The sequence below is a fragment of the Kogia breviceps genome, chromosome 8, assembly GCF_026419965.1.
Source record: "Kogia breviceps isolate mKogBre1 chromosome 8, mKogBre1 haplotype 1, whole genome shotgun sequence".
Taxonomy (NCBI): domain Eukaryota; kingdom Metazoa; phylum Chordata; class Mammalia; order Artiodactyla; family Physeteridae; genus Kogia; species Kogia breviceps.
Genome location: NC_081317.1, coordinates 40976544 through 40998525, shown reverse-complemented (window position 1 = coordinate 40998525; position 21982 = coordinate 40976544). Strand labels below are relative to the sequence as shown.

At 42.2% G+C, this 21982-nt stretch overlaps 1 protein-coding gene across 9 annotated transcripts in view; it reads right to left on the bottom strand.

The window, feature by feature from the left end:
• FRMD3 (FERM domain containing 3) overlaps positions 1-21982 on the bottom strand; it is a 345639-nt gene that overhangs the window by 108010 nt on the left and 215647 nt on the right. For all 9 annotated transcript variants that reach the window (XM_067041279.1, XM_067041281.1, XM_067041274.1 and 6 more), the window contains 2 exons: positions 19134-19231; positions 6534-6657 (listed from right to left, as the gene is read on the bottom strand). In XM_067041279.1, the coding sequence (XP_066897380.1) occupies positions 6534-6657; positions 19134-19231 (222 nt within the window). The remainder of the gene's footprint in view (positions 1-6533; positions 6658-19133; positions 19232-21982) is intronic.

Below are 21982 nucleotides of genomic sequence, written 5' to 3'. Positions count from 1 at the left end.
GAACAAATGATTCTTTTAAAGAGTGCTGCTGCTGTCATGTGGGTGACAGGCATGTTACCAAATCCCCCAGCTGCAAGTAAAGCTAGAACTTTATGGGAGCTGATTCCATTTTCCAAAACTATTATTTGGCCAGAGAACATACATCTGGGTGAGAGTATAGTCCAAGGACTGTTATTTTTTTAATTAATTAATTTGTTTTTATTAATTTATTTTTGGCAGCGTTGGGGCTTCACTGCTGCACACAGGCTTTCTCTAGTTGCGGTGAGTGGGCCTCTCATTGTGGTGGCTTCTCTTGTTGTGGAGCACAGGCTCTAGGTGTGAAGGCTTAGTAATTGTGGCTCGTGGGCTCAGTTGCTCTGCGGCATGTGGGATCTTCCGGGCCAGGGTTGAACCTGTGTCCCCTGCACTGGCAGGAGGATTCTTAACCTCTGAACCACCAGGGAAGTCCTAGAAAGCTAGACATTTTTGAAACTATAAATCCTTGCCAGGAAGCCATGGCACATGATTTACAGAGATTGTGAGCTTTGAGAAATAAAAAGAGATACTGACTCTGTTTAAAATACACTCAGTGTCATTATTACTTCCAGCACAAACCTCACTGCATTAGATCATTATGGGGGTGGCTAATCCGATAATTTTTCTGCTCTTTAAGGGCAAGGAATATACTTCATCAAACCGCTTCACTGCCAATTGAGGTTTCTGAATATTTAAAAGCCGATGACCTGTTACTGAAGCTAATCCAAAGGTCTTTGCTTCTAATGAGAAACCTGATGAACTAGCTGAGTAGAAATTCCAGGAAAACCTCCAGAGAAACCTATCACGGTTCCTGATAGTGAAATCAATCTTATTCTTGATCTTCAACCCCCTCTGAGGACTCCCCAGGACTAATGGTATGGGTATTCCCTCTTAACCCACATGGTCATGATTAAAGCTGTGGAAAACAGAAACCAAAAGTCAAAAATAACTGGCACGTCCCCAGGGATTGTTGCAATGGCTTCCTCCAGACACCAGAGGGCTCTAGAAGGAGGAATAACCTATTTCTAAGCAGTCCCATTGCTAGGATCTCATCTCTGCATACCAAACTCAAATAAAATCTATAAATTATGAGATTATTTCTTATACATAGTTTTAAAAACAAGTATGGATCTTTTGTCTTAAAGTGATCTGTAGAGTCAGGATAGTGAAGCAGAAATTGATTCTAGACCTGCCCTACTAGATGTTTAAAACAAAGGTCAGCAAACTAGAACCCATGAATCAAATCCAGTCCACCACCTGTTTTGTCAATAAAGTTTTTGTGAATCACAGCCCACTCATTTATGTATTGTCTATGTCACTCTACAAAGGCAGAGCTGAGTGGCTGCAATAGAGACCATACGGCCCAGAAAGCCAAACAAATTTATTAACTACACCTGATCTAAAAGAATTATTCAGCCTCAGTGAGTTTTAGCATAGACATGTATTCAAAAATGTGAATCATATTGATACATATCTACATTCTCCAGTTCACAGGTTATTAAGAGGCCCAAAGGTGCCTTTATAAAATCTTTCTAAATAAAATTCTATTAGCTATATACCTATTGGAATGGCCAGAATCCAGAACACTGAAAACACCAAATGCTGGTAAAGATGTGGAACAACAGGAACTCTCATTCATTGCTGGTGGGAATGCAAAGTGGTACAACCAGTTGGGAAGACAGTTTGGCAGTTTCTTACAAAATTGAATATGCTCTTACCATATAATCCAGCAATGATGCTCCTTGATATTAACCCAAAGGAGATGAAAATTTATGTCCACACAAAAGCCTGTCCATGGACGATTATACCAATTTTATTCATAATTGCCAAGACTTGAAAGCAACCATATGTCCTTCGGTAGGTAAATGGATAAATAAACTGTGGTACATACAACGGAATATATTATTCAGCAATATGAAGAAATGAGCTATCAATAAAAGATAAGCAGGAATCTTAAATGCATATTGCTTAGTGAAAAAAGCTAATTTGAAAAGGCTACATACTGTATGGTCCCAACTATATGAGATTCTGAAAAAGGCAAAACTATGGAGACAGTTAACAGGTCAGCAATTGCCAGGGGTTAGGGAGGAGGGAGGGATGAATAAGGCAGAGCACAGAAGGTGTTTAGGGCAGTGAAAGTATTCTGTATGATACTATAATGGTGGACATACGTCATTATACTACTGTCTAAACCCATAGAATATACAACATCAAGAGAAAATCCTAAGGTATCAATGTAGGTTCATCAATTATAATAAATGTTCCACTCTGGTGGGGGATGGATGATGATATGGGGAAGGCTGTACATGTGTTGGAGCAGAGAATATAGGGGAAATCTGTATACCTTCCACTCAATTCTGGTGTGAACCTAAAACTCTTCTAAGAAATAAAGTCTATTAAAACAAAAACTATTAGTCAATTGAAGGCCATTAAGAGCTGTTTGCCAGCTGCTTCCAGTCTGCACCTTCTGGACACCTGATAGAACTGCACTTCCTTGCTGTTGGGTGGGACCATGTGGCTAGTTCTGGCCACAGTGGTAAAGCAGAAGTGATATGTATCACTTTCCAAGCTGAAGCAGGACCTTTCACAGCTCTCTTTTTCCTGGCAAACTCAAGTTTGTGACTGACTCAGTGACAATGACTAGCCCAGCCCCCAGCTGAGCTCTGGTGAGTATACAGCAGAGCAAGAAGTAAATAAATAAATGAACAAACAAACCTTTCTTGTGAGCTTTTGGAGTTGTTTCCTCAGGAAAATCTAGTTACCTTGACTGGTACAGAGATGATCAATAACTATGATATTATATTTGCAAAACTATGTCTTCTTCTCCCTGTCAGTCAATGATGTGGCACATCTGAAGAAGCAAAGCTGACCTAGCCACGAACTTCAATCTTCACTCACAAATCTCTTCAACATTTAAAGGAGTCTAACTAAGCACTTAGTCCATGCAAACTCTTACTAAAACCTTGGCCTTATATTTTCAAGCACCTCAAAATTCCAGAGTCTCTCTCCCTCTCCCTCTCTCTCTCTCTTTCCCCTAAAGAACTCCCTTATTAATGCCTGTCTATCAATCCGTCTTGGGTCCACCTTCAAGCACTGTGTATCCTCCTAAGGAGGAAAGTTCTTCCGCCCTGATTCATTTTCTCCCAAGAATCACAGCTTTAGTACCTTCCACAGAGAGCACAGGAGAAGAAGGATTCTAATCAAGTAAAAAGGCTGGAGAAGATTGTGAACCCACAGAACTAATCCTGTTTATCAGGCAAATCACGGTCATTTCTGCTAATGTCTGAGTGTCTCTATTGGCATCTCCTTTGTTTTCTTCTTGACTGCGTCAGAAACCGGGTAGGGAGCAAGAGGTTGTTATTTGGGGGTGGGCGGGAGCGGGCTCAAACCCCAACAAAGGCCAACTGGAAACCATTCAGGAAGTTTCCATAACAACAGATTATTGATCACGCATTATCCCTTTGCTGTGTGGGAGGGTCATGAGTCCTGAGATAACCTTGGAGAGTAAGATGGTAACACCTTGGTGCAGCCTCATATGGGTCTCTTCCATCTATGACTCCTTCCTGGAACTGTCAGGTTTGCAGAGCAATCCAACCAGAGGTCCAGTTCCCACACAAGAAGATCGGTACTTTCATGACCTGTGTGCAAAGGGCTCGCTGATCCCCCAGGGCAACCTCAGTCTCTGTAGCAGGTTTCCAACCAATTCTATTGATAGAAAAGCCCCTTCTCTTCTGCATTGTCAGCTTGCCTGCTCTTCTTATCGTTCCATCCAAACCTGAACTCTCTCTTTGCTGCATTGTTGCAGAAGGAAACACATGACTACTTAAGGAAAAAAAGGAGCAAAAACACAAAGGAAAATACCCTCTGAATGTCTCTTTTCAATATCACAGGATATCTGGCTGTTTCATCCTCCAGACATACAACTTTGACTTCTTCACAAGGGCTTTCTGAGTGTTACAAATGTGTTGGGCCACAGGAAAGCAGCTTTGGCCAAGCCGTGGAGTTTACTTCCAAGGTCTACAAACCATAGCTGACTGTTGACCCTGTCTATTCTCTAGATGCATGAAGACTACTTTCAGGGTTGTCAACAAATTCAGATGCTGGCACAAGGTCCAATTTACAGCTTTCTTATTATAAAAAACAATCTGGAATGTTCTTGGATCCACTCATTTGCCCATGAAATCCAGTGGGTCACCACGTCTTCCTGCAATGTCTCTTGAAATCCTCTTCTTTCAAGTCTTCCTGCAACGTCTCTTGAAATCCTCTTCTTTCAGTTTTCTCTACTCCAATTCTTGTTCAGGTCCCCAGCATGTCTTGCCTGGATGACAGCTCTAACTGATCCTCCTGCCACAGTCTCCACCCTCTGGGCCATCACCATCATGATCACTGTGGAACATCAATGTGACTACCAGATTGCCTTATGGCTGCTCAGCACAGGGGATAAGAGCATGGGTATGAGTGTCAGGTAAGAGCAAGGTTCAAGTCCTGACTCTGCTACTAACAGTGCAAGTCCTTCAGCCACTCCAGGCTGTGCTTTCTTCACCTCACACAGGGTATAACAATAGCACCAACCTCGTAGAGTTTGGCAGGACTGAGTGGGGCGATGCATGTAAGGCTCTTAGCACAGTGTTTGGCATCCAGTAAGGGCTCAATAAATGTTTATTATCGGGATTCTCTGGTGGTGCAGTGGTTAAGAATCCACCTGCCAATGCAGGGGACACGGGTTCAAGCCCTGGTCCGGGAGGATCCCACATGCCGCGGAGCAACTAAGCCTGTGCACCACAACTACTGAGCCTGTGCTCTAGAGCCCGCAAGCTGCAACTACTGAAGCCCATGTGCCACAGCTACTGAAGCCTGCACACCTAGAGCCTGTGCTCCGCAACAAGAGAATTCACCGCAATGAGAAGCCCCTGCACCGCAACAAAGAGTAGCCCCCTCTCGCCACAACTAGAGAAAGCCGGAGCACAGAAACAAAGACCCAATGCAACCAAAAATCAAATAAACGAATAAATAAATAAATTTATATATTAAAAAAATGTTTATTATCACATGTTCTGAGCATTTGAGACCCTGCAAATTCTGGTCACAGCAGACCGTTCAATCCCCTTCCCCTACCAATCTGCACAGTGGATGTGACTGCTTCATCCTGAGGGTCTCACCCTGTGCTGCTCAGACACTGCTGGTCCACAAGCCCTCAACTGAAGCACTGGAACTTTACTTTTACCTCTAGCATGCTTGTTCCCAAATTGTAAAAAGAGTGGGTAGACTGTCATATTTTCAACAAAACTTTCATTGGGAGACAATACCCTAAAATTACCCATAGAGATGGTATGTTGCTTTCTGAAATCTGTACAATTTCTGATGTCTAATCATCTTTACCTCTTAAGGACAAAGGTCATCTTTTTAAAGCTGAACTATGCTGCCATCTTTAATGCCCACATGTACACTCTTCTCAGAATTACCAGCAGGGGGAGTGCCTGCATAAAGCAGGGATCTCAGCACTCCCTCTCAAGGGGACAGTTATTTGTTCCAGGATTCATAATCCAGTGACACTATGGGTTGTTTTTTTTTTATAATTACCAGAAGCTCAGAAAATGGGAGCATCTCAGCACGCACAGTTCTTCATCCATACTTATCATAGCACAGCCCAGGCATGCTATGACTATCAAAATGAATTTTCTGTGATTTGCAGGGATCTATATTCTAGTTACAGATTAGAATACCTGAGTTACCTAGATTCCAAATTGGTGATGATTCCTATTCATGCTTCATTTCCTTCCTGGTAGCCTATGCAGAACAGAAGCATCACAATGCTCCAGGGCACAGACTCTAGAGTCAGGCTGCCTGGATTCAAATCCAGCCTCTGTCACTTGCTAGCTGTGTGATCCTGGGTAAAATGCTTAATCACTCTGTGCCTCAGTTCCCTCATCTGTAAAATGGGAACAACCATGTCACCTATCTCCTAAGTTGTTGTGAAGATTAAATGAGTCAATATGCACAACTACTGAGAACAGTGTCTGGTCCACAGTGAACTCCTACTCCTCTGTAGTTATCAATCATCCTGGAGCATCACAGACAAGGAAAAGAGAAGCAGATGCTGAATCTGTCATCTTGAAAGCAGCTCAGCAAAGGAAGCTTTGTCAATGGATTCTAGTCTACTTGGAGTCAAAGCTTTCAGCAATGGCCACAGGAGGGGAAGAGGCAATGCAAAATTCAAAATAGAAAGGATTACTTATTTATCCTAGATTTCATGTTCAGAAACTCAGGGTTGTTAAAACCCAGAAGAAAATATATGGCTCTAATAACTGCTGATGGTTCATAAACAGCCACACAGGGGACCCCACATTACTGAGATTGTCACTGATGGAGGACCTTGACAGTGCCCAGAAATACTGACCTGCCACCTGAAAGAGTCTACCCATACATTACAAATATTCTTCACAACACGATTTCCACATTCCCTGCAATAAGAACACTTTCTCACCTCTATCATTTCTACAAATGTCTACCCCTATTACCTGAGTTCATTTTTATGAATTTCCACTATTTTTCTTTCCAGCTTCTGTGACTGCTTGGGGAAAATCTCAAACTCACTGATGTAATTCTCAGGATGCTCGTCAGGATCGTAGTCACCAAGCTCAGCTGTAACCAGGAAAAATAGAGAAAAAGAAAGGTTAAAAACAACAAGAGCGGTGTCCTTGTCCCTGCACTGAACCACAGCCCACCCCTGTCTCTTCAGAAGACTTTTGAACACTAGCAGCAATACAGCAACTTCTGTCAAGCCAGAAAGATAAACGTTTGGTTTGCTCTGGCTGTGTGGCTAACAGGGTCTTCGTGCTCTGGCCGGGTATCAGGCCTGAGTCTCTGAGGTGGGAGAGCCAAGTTCAGGACAGTGGCCCGCCAGAGACGTCCCAGCCCCACGTAACATCAATCAGCAAGAACTCTCCCAGAGATCTCCATCTCAACACTAAGTCCCAGCTCCACTCAGGACCAGCAAGCTCCAGTGCTGGACACCCCATGCCAAACAACTAGCAATACAGGAACACAACCCCACCCATTAGCAGAGAGGCTGTCTAAAATCATATTAAGTTCACAGACACCCCAAAACACACCACCAGACATGGTCCTGCCCACCAGAAAGACAAGATCCAGCTGCATCCACCAGAACACAGGCACTAGTCCCCTCCACCAGGAAGCCTGCACAGCCCACTGAACCAACCTTACCCACTGGGGGCACACACCAAAAACAACAGGAACTACGAACTTGCAGCCTGTGAAAAGGAGACCCCAAGCACAGTAAGTTAAGCAAGAGAAGACAGAGAAAAACATAGCAGATGAAGGAGCAAAGTAAAAACCCACCAGACCAAACAAATGAAGAGGAAATAGGCAGTCTACCTGAAAAAGAATTCAGAGTAATGATAGTAAAGATGATCCAAAATCTTGGAAATAGAAAAGAGAAAATACAAGAAATGTTTAACAAGGATCTAGAAGAACTAAAGAGCAAACAAACAATGATGAACAACACAATAAATGAAATTAAAAATGTCTAGAAGGAAACAATAGCAGAATAACTGAGGCAGAAGAATGGATAAGTGATCAGGAAAATAAAATAGTGGAAATAACTACCACAGATCAGAATAAAGAGAAAAGAATGAAAAGAATTGAGGACAGTCTCAGAGACCCCTGGGACAAAATTAAATGCACCAACATTCGAATTATACGGGTCCCAGAAGAAGAAGAGAAAAACAAAGGGACTGAGAAAGTATTTGAAGAGATTATAGTTGAAAACTTCCCTAATATTGAAAAGGAAATAGTCAATCAAGTCCAGGAAGCACAGAGAGTTCCATACAGGATAAATCCAAGGAGAAACGTGCCAGACACATATTAATCAAACTATCAAAAATTAAACACAAATAAAAAATATTAAAAGCAGCCTTTAGGGGCTTTCCGGATGGCTCAACGGTTGAGAGTCCGCCTGCCAACGCAGGGGACATGGGTTCGTGCGCCAGTCCGGGAGGATCCCATGTGCTGTGGGGGGGCTGGGCCCATGAGCCATGGCCGCTGGGGCTGCGCGTCCACAGCCTGTGCTCCGCAACGGGAGAGGCCACAGCAGTGAGAGGCCCGTGTAACGCAAAAAAAAAAAAAAAAAAAAAAAAAAAAAAAAAAAAAAAGCAGCTTTTATGATATTTATATTATAAAATTAAATATTACATAATTTATATAATATAAATTATATTATATTTTCAATAAAAAATATTAGAAGGGAAAAAGAACAAATAACATACAAGGGAATCCCCATAAGGTTAACAGCTGATCTTTCAGCGAAACTCTGCAAGCCAGAAGGGAGTGGCAGGACATATTTAAAGTGATGAAAGGGAAAAACCTACAACCAAGATTCTCTACCCAGCAAGCATCTCATTCAGATTCGACAGAGAAATTGAAACCTTTACAGACAAGAAAACGCTAAGAAAATTCAGCACCACCAAACCAGCTTTAAAACAAATGCTAAAAGAACTTCTCTAGAAGAAGAGAAGGAAAGACCTACAAGAGAAGGAAAAGACCTAAAATAACAAACCAAAAACAATTAAGAAAATGGTAATAGGAACATACATATTGATAATTACCTTAAACATAAATGGGTTAAATACTCCAACCAAAAGACCTATGTCTGGCTGAATGGACACAAAAACAAGACCCTAATCAGACCTAGGGACACATACAGACTGAAAGTGAGGGGATGGAAAAAGATATTCCATGCAAACAGAAATCAAAAGAAAGCTGGAGTAGTAATTATCATATCAGACAAAATAGATTTTAAAATAAAGACTATTACAAGAGAAAAAGAAGGAAACTACATAATGATCAAGGGATCAATCCGAGAAGAAGATATAACAATTGTAAATATTTATGCACTCAACATAGGAGCACATCAGTACATAAGGCAAATGCTAACAGCCATAAAAGGGGAAATCGACAGTAACACAATCACAGTAGGGGACTTTAACACTCCACTTTCACCAATGGACAGATCATCCAAAATGAAAATAACTAAGGAAACACAAGCTTTAAATGATATATTAAACAAGATGGACTTAACTGATATTTATAGGACATTCCATCCAAAAACAACAGAATACACTTTCTTCTCAAGTGTTCATGGCACATTCTCCAGGATAGATCATATCTTGGGTCACAAATCAAGCCTTGGTAAATTTAAGAAAATTGAAATCATATCAAGTATCTTTTCCGACCACAACACTATGAGACTAGATATCAATTACAGGAAAAAAAACTGTAAAAAATACAAACACATGGAGATTAAACAATACATTACTATATAACCAGAGATCACTGCATAAATCAAAAAATACCTAGAAACAGATGACAATGAAAACATGATGGCCCAAAACCTCTGGGATGCAGCAAAAGCAGTTCTAAGAGGGAAGTTTATAGCAATACAATCCTACCTCAAGAAACACCTCAAATAAACAACCTAACCTTACACATAAAGCAATTAGTGAAAGAAGAATAAAAAACCCCCAAAGTGAGCAGAAGGAAACAAATCATAAAGATCAGATAAGAAATAAATGAAAAAGAAATGAAGGAAACAATAGCAAAGATCAATAAAAGTAAAAGCTGGTTCTTTGAGAAGATAAACAAAATTGACAAACTATCAGCTAGACTCATCAAGAAAAAAAGGGAGAAGACTCAAATCAACAGAATTAGAAATGAAAAAGAAGTAACAACTGACACTGCAGAACTACAAAGGATCATGAGAGATTACTACAAGCAACTGTATGCCAATAAAATTGACAACCTGTAAGAAATGGACAAATCCTTTGAAAAGCACAGCCTTCTGAGACTGAACCAGGAAGAAATATAAAATATAAACAGACCAATCACAAGCACTGAAATTGAAACTGTGATTAAAAATCTTCCAACAGACAAAAGCCCAGGACCAGATAGCTTCACAGGCAAATTCTATCAAACATTTAGAGAAGAGCTAACACCTATCCTTCTCAAATTCTTCCAAAAGATAGCAGAGAGAGGAACACTCCCAAACTCTTTCTAAGAGGCCACCATCACCCTGATACCAAAACCAGACAAACATGTCACAAAGAAAGAAAACTACAGGCCAATATCACTGATGAACACAGATGCAAAAATCCTCAACAAAATACTAGCAAACAGAATCCAACAGCAAATTAAAAGGATCATATACCATGATCAAGTGCAGTTTATCCCAGGAATGCAAGGATTCTTCAATATATGCAAATCAATCAATGTGATACACCATATTAACAAGTTGAAGGATAAAAACCATATGATAACCTCAATAGATGCAGGAAAAGCTTTCAACAGAATTCAACACCCATTTATGATAAAAACTCTCCAGAAAGTAGGCACAGAGGGAACTTACCTCAACATAATAAAGGCCATATGTGATAAACCCACAGCCAACATTGTTCTCAGTGGTGAAACTAAAACCATTTCCACTAAGATCAGGAACAAGAGAAGGTTACCCACTCTCACCACTATTATTCAACATCGTTTTGGAAGTTTTAGTCACAGCAATAAGAGAAGAAAAGAAATAAAAGGAATCCAAATCGGAAAAGAAGAAGTAAAGCTGTCACTGCGGATGACATGATAGTACACATAGGGAATCCTAAAGATGCTACCAGAAAACTACTAGAGATAATCAATGAATTTGGTAAAGCAGCAGGATACAAAATTAATGCACAGAAATCTCTTGCATTCCTATACATTAATGATGAAAAATCTGAAAGAGAAATTAGGAAACACTCCCATTTACCACTGCAATTAAAAGAATAAAAATATCTAGGAATAAACCTACCTAAGGAGACAAAAGACTTGTAGTATGCAGAAAACTATAAGACACTGATGACAGAAATTAAAGATGATACAAACAGATGGATAGACCATGTTCTTGGATTGGAAGAATCAACATTGTGAAAATGACTATACTACCCAAAGAAATCTGCAGATTCAGTGTAATCCCTATCAAACTACCACTGGCATTTTTCACAGAATTAGAAAAAAAATTTTCACAATTTGTATGGAAACACAAAAGACCCCAAATAGCCAAAGCAATCTTGAGGGGAAAAAAATGAATCTGGAGGAATCAGACTCCCTGAATACAGGCTATACTACAAAGTTACAGTAATCAAGACAGTATGGTACTGGCACAAAAACAGAAATATAGATCAATGGAACAGGATAGAAAACCCAGAGATAAACCTAAGCACATATGGTCACCTTATCTTTGACAAAGGAGACAAGAATATACAATGGAGAAAAAACAGCCTCTTCAATAAGTGGTGCTGGGAAAACTGGACAGCTACATGTACATGAATGAAATTAGAACACTTCCTAACAGCATACACAAAAATAAGCTTAAAATGGATTAAAGAGCTAAATGTAAGGCCAGACACTATAAAAGTCTTAGAGGTATACACTGATGTGTATAAAATTGATGACTAATAAGAACCTGCTGTATAAAAAAAAAATTAAATTAAATTCAAAAAAAAAACTCTTAGAGGAAAACATAGGCAGAAGACTCTGACATAAATCACAGCAAGATCCTTCTTGACCCACCTCCTACGGAAATGGAAATAAAAACAAAAATAAACAAATGGGAGCTTCCCTGGTGGCACAGTGGTTGAGAATCCACCTGCTGATGTAGGGGCCCTGGGTTCGTGCCCCAGTCTGGGAAGATCCCACATGCCGTGGAGCACCTGGGCCCATGAGCCATGGCCACTGAGCCTGTGCATCCGGAGCCTGTACTCCATAATGGGAGAGGCCACAACAGTGAGAGGCCCGCGTACCACACAAAAAAAACTAATAATAAATAAATAAACAAATGGGACCTAATGAAACTTAAAAGTTTTACACAGCCAAGGAAACCATAAACAAGACAAAAAGACCACCTTCAGAATGGGTGAAAATATTTGCAAACAAAGCAACTGACAAAGGATTAATCTCCAAAATATATAAGCAGCCCCTGAAGCTCGCTATCAAAAAAGCAAACAAACCAATCAAAAATGGGCAAAAGACTTAATTAGACATTTCTCCAAAGAAGATACACAGATTGCCAACAAACACATGAAAGGATGCTCAATATCACTAATCATTAGCAAAATGTAAATCAAAACTACAATGAGGTGTCACCTCACAGCGGTCAGAATGGCGATCATGAAAAAATCTACAAACAGTAAATGCTGGAGAGAGTGTGGAGAAAGGCAACCCTCTTGTATTGTTGTTGGGAATGTAAATTGATACAGCCACTATGGAGAACAATGTGGAGGTTCCTTAAAAAACTAAAAATAGAACTACCATATGACCCAGCATAGTGGGCATATACCCTGAGAAAACCATAATTCAAAAAGAGTCATGGACCACAATGTTTATTGCAGCACAATTTACAATATCCAGGACATGGAAGCAACCTAAGTGTCCATCGACAGATGAATGGATAAAGAAGATGTGGCACATATGTACAATGGAATATTACTGAGCTATAAAAAGAAACGAAATTGAGTTATTTTTAGCGAGGTGGATGGACTTGAGTCTGTCATACAGAGTATAAATCAGAAGGAGAAAAACAAATACCGTATGCTAACACATATATATGGAATATATTTTTTTTAAAAAGGGGGCTTCCTTGGTGGTGCAGTGGTTGAGAGTCTGCCTGCCGATGCAGGGGACACGGGTTCGTGCCCCGGTCTGGGAAGATCCCACATGCCGCGGAGTGGCTAGGCCCGTGAGCCATGGCCACTGAGCCTGCACGTCTGGAGCCTGTGCTCTGCAACGGGAGAGTCCACAACAGTGAGAGGTCCACGTATTGCAAAAAAAAAAAAAGGGTTCTGAAGAATCTAGAGGCAGGACAAGAATAAAGACACAGATGTAGAGAATGGATTTGAGGACACGGGGATGGGGAAGGATAAGCTGGCACGAAGTGAGATAGTATCAATGACATATATACACTACCAAATGTAAAATACATAGCTAGTGGGAAGCAGCTGCATAGCACAGCTTCGTGCTTTGTGACTACCTAGAGGGGTGGGATAGGGAGGGTGGGACGGAGACGCAAGAGGGAGGGGATATGGGGATATATGTATACGCATAGCTGATTCACTTTGTTATACAGCAGAAACTAACACAACATTGTAAAGCAATTATACTCCAGTAAAGATGTTTAAAAAAAAAAAAACCAAAATACAAGAGCAGGGTGTACACGGAATGGCTCCCACCACCCAAAAGAAGATCATGGAATGAGCTCACCCAGTGAAATGTGTTTGTATCCATGGAAAGACCATAGCCTGAGTGTCTAGAAGGTCATATTCTAGTTCAGATTTAGCTGTGTGTGCTTGGGCACTTGCCGAACTCTCTGGGTCTCATTTTCTTCATCTATACAATAAAGGAGTTTAAATCATTGTTTCTCAAAGAGGCACTATTGGCATTTGGGGAAATAAACAATTCTTTATTGTTTCAGACCTTTCAAGGCAAGGTAAGACATTTAGCACCCCTACCCTTCAGGTACTAAGTGCTGGTGGCATATCCAGATATTATGACCACCAAAAATGCCTCCCAATGTTTCCAAATGCTCCCCACAATGGGAGGTGTTACCACCTCTAGCTGGAAACCACTGGGTGTTCCTCAAGTTTCCTTTCACAGTTAATTTTCTCTGAGTCTAGGGATTCCCTGGCTGGAGCTGCTCGCTCTGAGATTTGTGCAGGTGTGGCTCAATCAATGAAAAATCACAACATAAAGGTACCCAAGAGGATTGTACTTTAAAATAAATGGATTGCTCTTCAAACTACAGAATGTGTATCAAAGTATGGCTGAGCATCCCAGATTAAAGTTGTTGCCAGGTTTTAATATTGGGTACGTCCAGAGGGTCTTTAAGGGTAAAAAGAAATGCCTGCACATCTCTGAGCACCCATAGGGTCTATGAGGAGATGGACCTAGGATATGCATCGAGCAGAGCTTGAAGCAGCAAAGGTGATGCTCTTGCAGTGAGGATACTTTGTCCTAATTCCACAAGCTTGCTAAGGGAAATGAGCCAGAAGGGGCAAGCATCTCAGGCAGAAATGGCCCAGGAAAGTAGATTAAAGATGGTGGGAAAATAGTACTGAGGAACTTGATCACCAACATGACTTTGAAGTAGATAGAAATCAATATGCCTTAAGCACATCTGCGAAATCACATCCAACTCAGTAATTTGTATCTACTCTCCCTTCATTGTTGAATCATCTAATTACTGGAAAAGGATAAAACTGGGAGGAAAGCAAAGCTCTTTAAAGTTTCTTAATAGAGCTCAAATTACAAAGTTCTGAAAACAACTTCAAATGTATACCACAGGAGGAAGGACTTATTTTAAGTAAAATAAGACCCCAAATGCCATCAGCCACAGAGGGGAAACTGATTAATTTGATCATATCAAAATAAAAATATTTCTGTTCATTAAAGGACATCATAGTCAAAATAATAGATAAGTTGAAATAACATATTTGCAAAATCTAAATCTGACAAAGGCTAATATCTCGAATAAAGAAAGAACCCCTACAAATCTATAAGTACATAGGCAGGAATTCCGATAGGAAAATGGTCAAGGAATATCAACAGCCAATTCATAGAAGGGGAAACCCAAAGGCCTCATGTATGGAGAGCTGCCCAAACTCATCAGTAATGAGAGCTGTGCAAACCAAAACTAGAAGATGTCACTTTATACCTATGAGATTAACAAAAAGTTTAGGAAGCCAGATAATTCTATGTGTTGGCAGGGACATGAAGAAATAGAAGTACTTGTACACGTCCAAAGATTCTTGGTGCACGCAGCTCTTCTAGAGAGCAAGCTGGGAGTATTTAGCCTAATATTATTACCCAGCAATCCCATTTCTGGGCGTATATTCTAAAAAAACTCTAGGTATGAGAAAAGATATGGGGCAACTTGGGTGTTCATTGTTGCTGGAATCAGTAAATAGCACATGGGCAATGCACCCTACTGGATACTCTGTAGCAATTAAAAGCAACAAAATAGATGTATACACAGAAATGTGAATAGATTCCTCAGTGTTCTGAGCATAAAAAGGAAGGATTAAATGAGTTCTATAGCCCCATTAATTTATGAAACTTAAGAGTATATACACACAAGACAATACTAATCATTTTATAAGGATGTATGCCAAGTCAAAGATATACATGAACCCAGTTGTTGCCTTTAGGAACAGAAATGGAGAATAATGAAAAAAGGGAAAACAATCAATCAATAGATGGGACCAGTGATGAAAAGTAAGCCACGAACTGGTGATTAACTCAATCTAAGATTCAGAAGAAACACACATAACACAACTACACATACACGCAATCACACACACATACACATGCCCCTGTGAGCTGGCTATGGACCCCAAAATTTAGGGGATGGTATAACCCAGTGCCTGTTTTTCTGCAGGGCATGGACTACTGATATTAAACTAGGCCATGTCCAATGCAATGTCACCTTACACAGTTTGACGGGTGGCGTTGTTTGTGCTTGTCTTGTTTTGGGTGGGCATTTCTCTTTCCAGGAAAACTTGTGAAGTACAATGGCCTTGTACTGCTAAACACAGCAAATAAGTAGCCTGGAAAATGCCAGCAAACTAAAGAAATGCCATGGAAACTGCACAGGGTTGCTGACAAAGGTAAATGTCGACGTCTCCCCCATCACATGCCTAGCTTTCTTGTTCCTTAAAGCGTGTCTTTAACTCTTCACCTGAAGCACAAGGCCGTTTATAAATGATTAAGGACTTCTAACTTCAAATTTTGTTTTCCATAGAGGAGTTGGGTAAGGAGCCTGTGGTTCTCTCTCCCACATGTGAAGATGAGGGTACAGTTACAACAAATAACATACAGTACATGGGATGGCTTGTGAGAATTTAAATTAAGGTTAAATTAAATTAAAATTAAAGAGAATTTAATTGTCAGCAAAATCCAAAGAGTTGAAGGAAAAGGATGAGTGTGATCAGGTGATGGTACGTACAAAGGGCAAGCATGACAATGGCATTTCCCCTGGTTTGGAGAGGACTCATTCCAAAAGAACTTGAGATACAGGATGTTACAGCCCCAGGGTCAACTCCTTTGGGAACCTTCCCTGACTACACTTGCTGAGTGGGGGGCCCTCCTGGGGTCAGAGCAGGGACCCTGTGTGTCCCTCTGTTTAGACATTAACACATCATCACAGCTTCCTGTTTACTTGTCTGTCCCCTTCCCCCCACAGGGACTTAACATTGCAGTGGCCTGCCACCTAGGAGCTCTTCAATAAATGTTGAGAGAACACACGACAAACACATGGATGAGATAGTGAAACAACCACTCTTTCCCAAGTATAGAAATAAAGCATACATTGGTGCAATTTAGGCAAGTGACCTAGTTCACTTAACATATTTAGTGGAGAACTTACTGTGTGCCAGACACGGGGGTACTGCCATGAAAAAGACCCCCAGAGTTCCACTTCCATGGAATTTAGATCCTACATAAGGCACAATGCATAATAAGCCCCCAAACAACTCGACAAGACAATTTCAAATATAAGTGCTTAAAAGACAACAGAACAGGGGCATGAGAAAGAATGATGTGCAGAGAGAGGCTACTTTAGTAGTCCAGGAAGACTTCTCAGAGGAAGTGACATCTGAACGGAGTTCTGAACATCAAGATGGAGCCACAGACCCACAGGGATTGGACACACCAGGCAGAGGCGATAAGAACAGTAATCCTGCCATATTGCTGTTTTATAGAGGAACAGGAAAGATATTTGTATCAAGAAAGAACATAAATAGATTCCTAGGGCTTCGTGTGTTTGTTTTGCAATTGGTATTATGAAGACAATGCAAAGCATGTATTGAATATGCTCATTGTATTCAGTGGGTACAGGTGGCAAAACTCTGGGTGGCTGCCTGTTTTATACACTCAGAATATTCTGAAGCTTAAAACATGCTCCTTCAAAGAGTGTTAGCAAACAAGAGGCCAGTAAAAAGTCACATGTCCTCTGCTTTCTAATCATTTACTCCACATTCCTTATCACTCTCTGTAAGCATAAGCAGTTCTGACAAAGCAGATCTTTATCTGCATTTGTACTGATCTCTAGAGCTGCTGTAATACCACCCTGAGCATGAGAGAACTTGATGAATCCAGCTTTTACTGGATTTGCTACAAATGGGCCATGGACACTGCTGTGTTTTAGAGCTGAAAGGTTTTCTTGAGGTCAGTTCACTTCCAACTCTACTCTCTCGACAGCATCTGTGAGTATGGTCAGTGATAACAGCAACGAAGGATAAAATAGGGCCCTGATCATCTGGATGGAGGCTTTGTGGCTTTATTTCAAACATAAAACAGGATGGAGAGTTTTCCCATTACAGATCCATATTGAGCTTGCCCTTGGACAACTGACCATGATTCACTAATGCCTAAATGTGTCCTGAAATCCTCATATGCCAGTCTGTTGCTTGGATTAGTATCGATTTGCTTTTCCCTCATGGAAGACAGGGCACCCTCACTAGGAACTTGCAGTCTTCATAGGGAAGAAGAACTATGGGGTTTGAACATTCCTTAGCTCTATATAAGAGAGGCAGCTTTCAGAAGCACACACTCCACCTTGGGGCAGATGGAAGGACTATTTCCCATCAGGCTATCACTGTCATTCTAACTTTAAACTTGAGTATCTCCAAGGGTTTTAACACCACTGCCAAAATCTGCTGAGCGGCACTAGGTAGCTCCCAGAGGATGGGGAAAAGCAACACAGATAGACTTCAGAATTCTCAGAGAGCACACACACCTGGAAACAGGGTCCTAGGAACTATTTCACAGCACAGAGCATCCCATGGGGACAGTGGTGAGTGCCAGTGAAACCCCCAGGAGAATGATGGGGTTCTCTCTTAAGCTCTGAATGAAGGTTGGAATTGTGATCAGACAGACGATTGTCATGATCCGCTTATGACCCCATCATAAGCTCCTTCATTATTTCAGATCCTTTATAAGGGTGACGTCCTCACTTGGTAATCTCTCTGTCTCTCCTTGTCCTCACCCTTCTCCCTTCCATCCCTCCTCTCTTCTCCTAGCTCTCATAAACATGTCATCAGCATCCATGCTACAAATGGCTGGAACACCTGAGTCCCTCCAAGCAGGCCCTGCTGCCAGCTGCCTCCCAGATGACCCAGGGGAACAGAACATCTGAGTCATTCTTCAGCTGGGTCCTGGGCCCGTCCCCATGACGATGCTCTGCCTTGGGCTCTGGAGACAGCCTTCTCTCAAACACTTTTTTCTTACAGGTCGAAACATCCAGAAGCTTACCCTGGGTCCTATATGCTTGTTGCTTCCCAATGCGCCCCCCCTCCACCCTCTGGGGCTTGTTCAACCCTGAGAATAAGTCTCATGAAATTGTCACACAAGTACGACCACCTCATTCAATATATGAAGACACCGAAGCTTAAAGAGTTTAAATCCTTTGTCCATGGTGAAATAACCAGGAAATGGGAATTCAGGTTCAAAGTGCAGAATGACAGGCTGCGAGCCTGGCGCTCTCCTCTCCATATTCCGTGGCTAGAAAAGCTGAAGCATTAGATACAGTGCACATATATACACATACTACTCATGTGAATACACATGTATAAATGCTTTGATATTTCACTTCAAAGGTTTGAAAGGACACCTCTTTGACACCTACCTTCCTGGACATAGATTCCCCGCTCAATATACCCATCACGCCCCACACCTGGTGGTCGGAGCTCAGAGCACAGAACACCCCATATCCCTTCAGAGCTTCTTATAAAGTCAAGCATTCCAGCCCCTTTGAAACAGAGTCTGAGCTCTACCTCGGGGCCTTGAGGACCTCCGTTCTTGCAGAGGCCCCTGTGATCACCGCAGCCCAGCCTTCCACCAGGACCCCAGAGGCTTGGGAGGGAAAGGGAGGCGGGGGTCCATTGCTAAGTACCCAGCCCTGCCTGGCCTCAAACCATGACACGGGCTGGATGGGCACAGGCTGGGGAGGAGGGAGTCTCTGAACAGCCAAAGCTCTACTGTCCAGTACAATGGTGGGGATAGGCAGCCGTGGCCACACTTACCTTGGACGATACAGGCACCCAGGTAGGCAGCATCTGAAAAGGAGCAGAGCAGTCGACCGTGGAAAATATCTCTTTTAATTTGCAGGTACAAAAGATACCTGCAATGCAAAAGGAGAAAGAGTCGCCCTAAGTTTTGGCCGAGGCCTGGAAGAAGTGGAAGCTCATGCTTCATGCACCTGGGTCACCAGAGCCCTACCCAAGCCCCTCAGAGGGCAAGCAGAGGAAAACTGGGAGGAGCCCCCAGAGTTCAGAAAACCTGAAGTGCCTGCGGCAGCTTCCAGAGCTATGTGGCTGGCCCTTTCCAAAGAGATACAGGAAGGATGGAGGAGAGACAGGGCCCAGCAGCCACCGTCCCTGGCAGAAAGTCCCACACAAGGACAACCACAGCCACTGTCACCACCACCAGCACCTCAGCTACAGGCTGCCCGAGCTCTCTGTGTAATGAGGACTCACGAATCGGACTCACTCTACAGAGACTAGTCCCGGGGGCAGACAGACTCATGTTAACCAATCTCAAAAAGACTTGGTTACAAGGCCAGAAAGCCAACTTATTCACAGCACGAACGGTCATCTGTTTAGTGTCCTCTCCGCTTCTCCAGGGATGGCAAACAGATGGCCTCAGGGCCAGACAAACCTGATACTGAGTGCAACAGGCTGGGGTGAGGGGGTCGGGAAGCAGAACAGAGGGTGCTGGCTCCCCCGAAGGGGTCAGCCGCCCGTGCAGTTCCAGCGTCACGGTGACAGGTTTAGAAGTGAAATCCTTTGAATTTTAAATGTTGCAGCAAACTCTATTTTTGAAAACACTGGAGTGCCAAACGAAAAATACGCATGGGCCTGATTCAGCTGGGGATCGCGGTGGGGGAGGGGCGGGGGGCCGCGGGGGGCGGTGTCACTTTACCACCCCTGGCTCAGGCTCATCTTGTCACTGTCCCCTCTGTTCCTCTACGCTGATCACGCCCTCTTCAGATCTCCTCCTATGTCTTAGCCGGATTGATTCTTTCATTGAAGGATCAGGCCTGGGGTCTATTGTTTCCGACTAACTTTATAGGTGTGTGAAGATTCTTTCTGTTTATTTTGGAGCTTAAGTCGCAGAGACCAACCCTTTTTTCTTCTTGCCAGGTTCTTGAGGCCAGATGGGGAATAGCACCCAATCGGTCCCAGTCACTACCTCCAGGGCTCAAATAATCTGATCTTTACTCAGCCTGTGAGCAGCCTCATTCACAACCCCACTCAGAGCGTGTAACTGAGGTACTCGGATCACTCAGGTGCTGGCAGCTCCCACCCCCACCCCTGCCACCCCGAGCGCTGGAGCTCGCCATCCCCGGACACACAGATGCACTGAAGGGTTCAGCGGCTCCCTGCTGCTTCCACTTGATGAATCTTTATCTCACACTAGCTTTATGCCATGACAGTGCTAGGCACTGGGCACACGATGGAGGTTCAAATGACACTCTCTGTCCCCAACTTTGTATGGAATTGTGTGCAGGACATAAAGGTAGTCTCTAATAAATTTCTCATCTGGAGTTAGTGTACATTTTGTCAAGGGAACAGTATTACACTGGCTGTCGAGGACCCAGAGTATCTCCCTAAACTGGTGCCTCTCACACTTTAGTGAGCTCGTGAATTACCCAGAGATGCTGTTAGAATGCAGATTCTGGTTCAGTAGGTCTGGGTGGGGCCTAAGAGTCCATATTTCTAATAAGCTCCCCAGTAAAGCTGAGCTGCAGGCCCATGGACCACACTTGAGTAATAAGGTTCTAAACCAGAGGTTCTCAGAGGGACTGCATGTTAGAATCAGCTGGGGGAGCTTTTAAAAAATGCCAACGTGGACCCTACCCCTGACCCAATTAGATTGGAATCTGGGTCCTCACAAAAATGTGTATATGAATGCTCATAGCAGCATTCTTCATAATAGCTAAACCAAATGCCCATCAACTAATGAAAGGATAAAAGAAAGTGGTATATCCATACAGTGGAATATTATTCAGCCATAAAAGGAAGGAAGTACCTACTGATGCATGCTACAACATGGAAGAACCTTGAAAAGATTAAGCTAAGTGAAAAGTCAGATATAAAAGGCCACATATTATATGATTCCATTTGTATAAAATTTCAGAATAGACAAACCTACAGAGACAAAAACATAGCTTAGTAGCTGCCAGGGGCTGGGGGGAGTGGGGAATGGAGAAAGACTGCTTGAATACTAGGTTTCTTACTACAGTGATAAAAATGTTCTGGAAGGAGATTACAGTGATGGTGGCACAACTTTATGAACATACTAAACCCACTGAATTGTACGCTCTAATATCTGCCTAAAGAAACTAATACTTTTGAAAATCCAATTGCCTTAGAGTAATGGTTCTTAAGATTTGACATGCTTTAAAATTACCTGGAGGGCTTATGACAATACAGATTGCAGGGCCCCATCCCAGGTCTGGGGCAGGGGCCAAGTTCCCAAGTGATGCTGTTGCTGCTAACCCAGGGACGTGACTTTGAGGACCATGGCCCTAGATCATTCACAATACCAAGGTCACACAAATACTTAAGATGATGAAATCTTTCCTTTCTTAAAGAATGTAAACTACCTGGCTAAATGCCATCAAGTTTCTTTTCTACGTGTGCATGTATGCATTGAACAAAAAGCATCCCTTTCCATGTTTTGGTGAGTTTAGTAGTGGAAAGTAGTTTCAAATAAATATTTACTGATGAATGAGATGTTTGGGTTCTGATCCCATAACTCAGAAATTGAGTTTGACAAAAGCTTCCTGAGAAAAGAAAATCCGCTTTCACAACAGCTGAGTTTGGGTCCTTGCTCATATTAGTGAACTCTAGAGATAATCATGGATTAT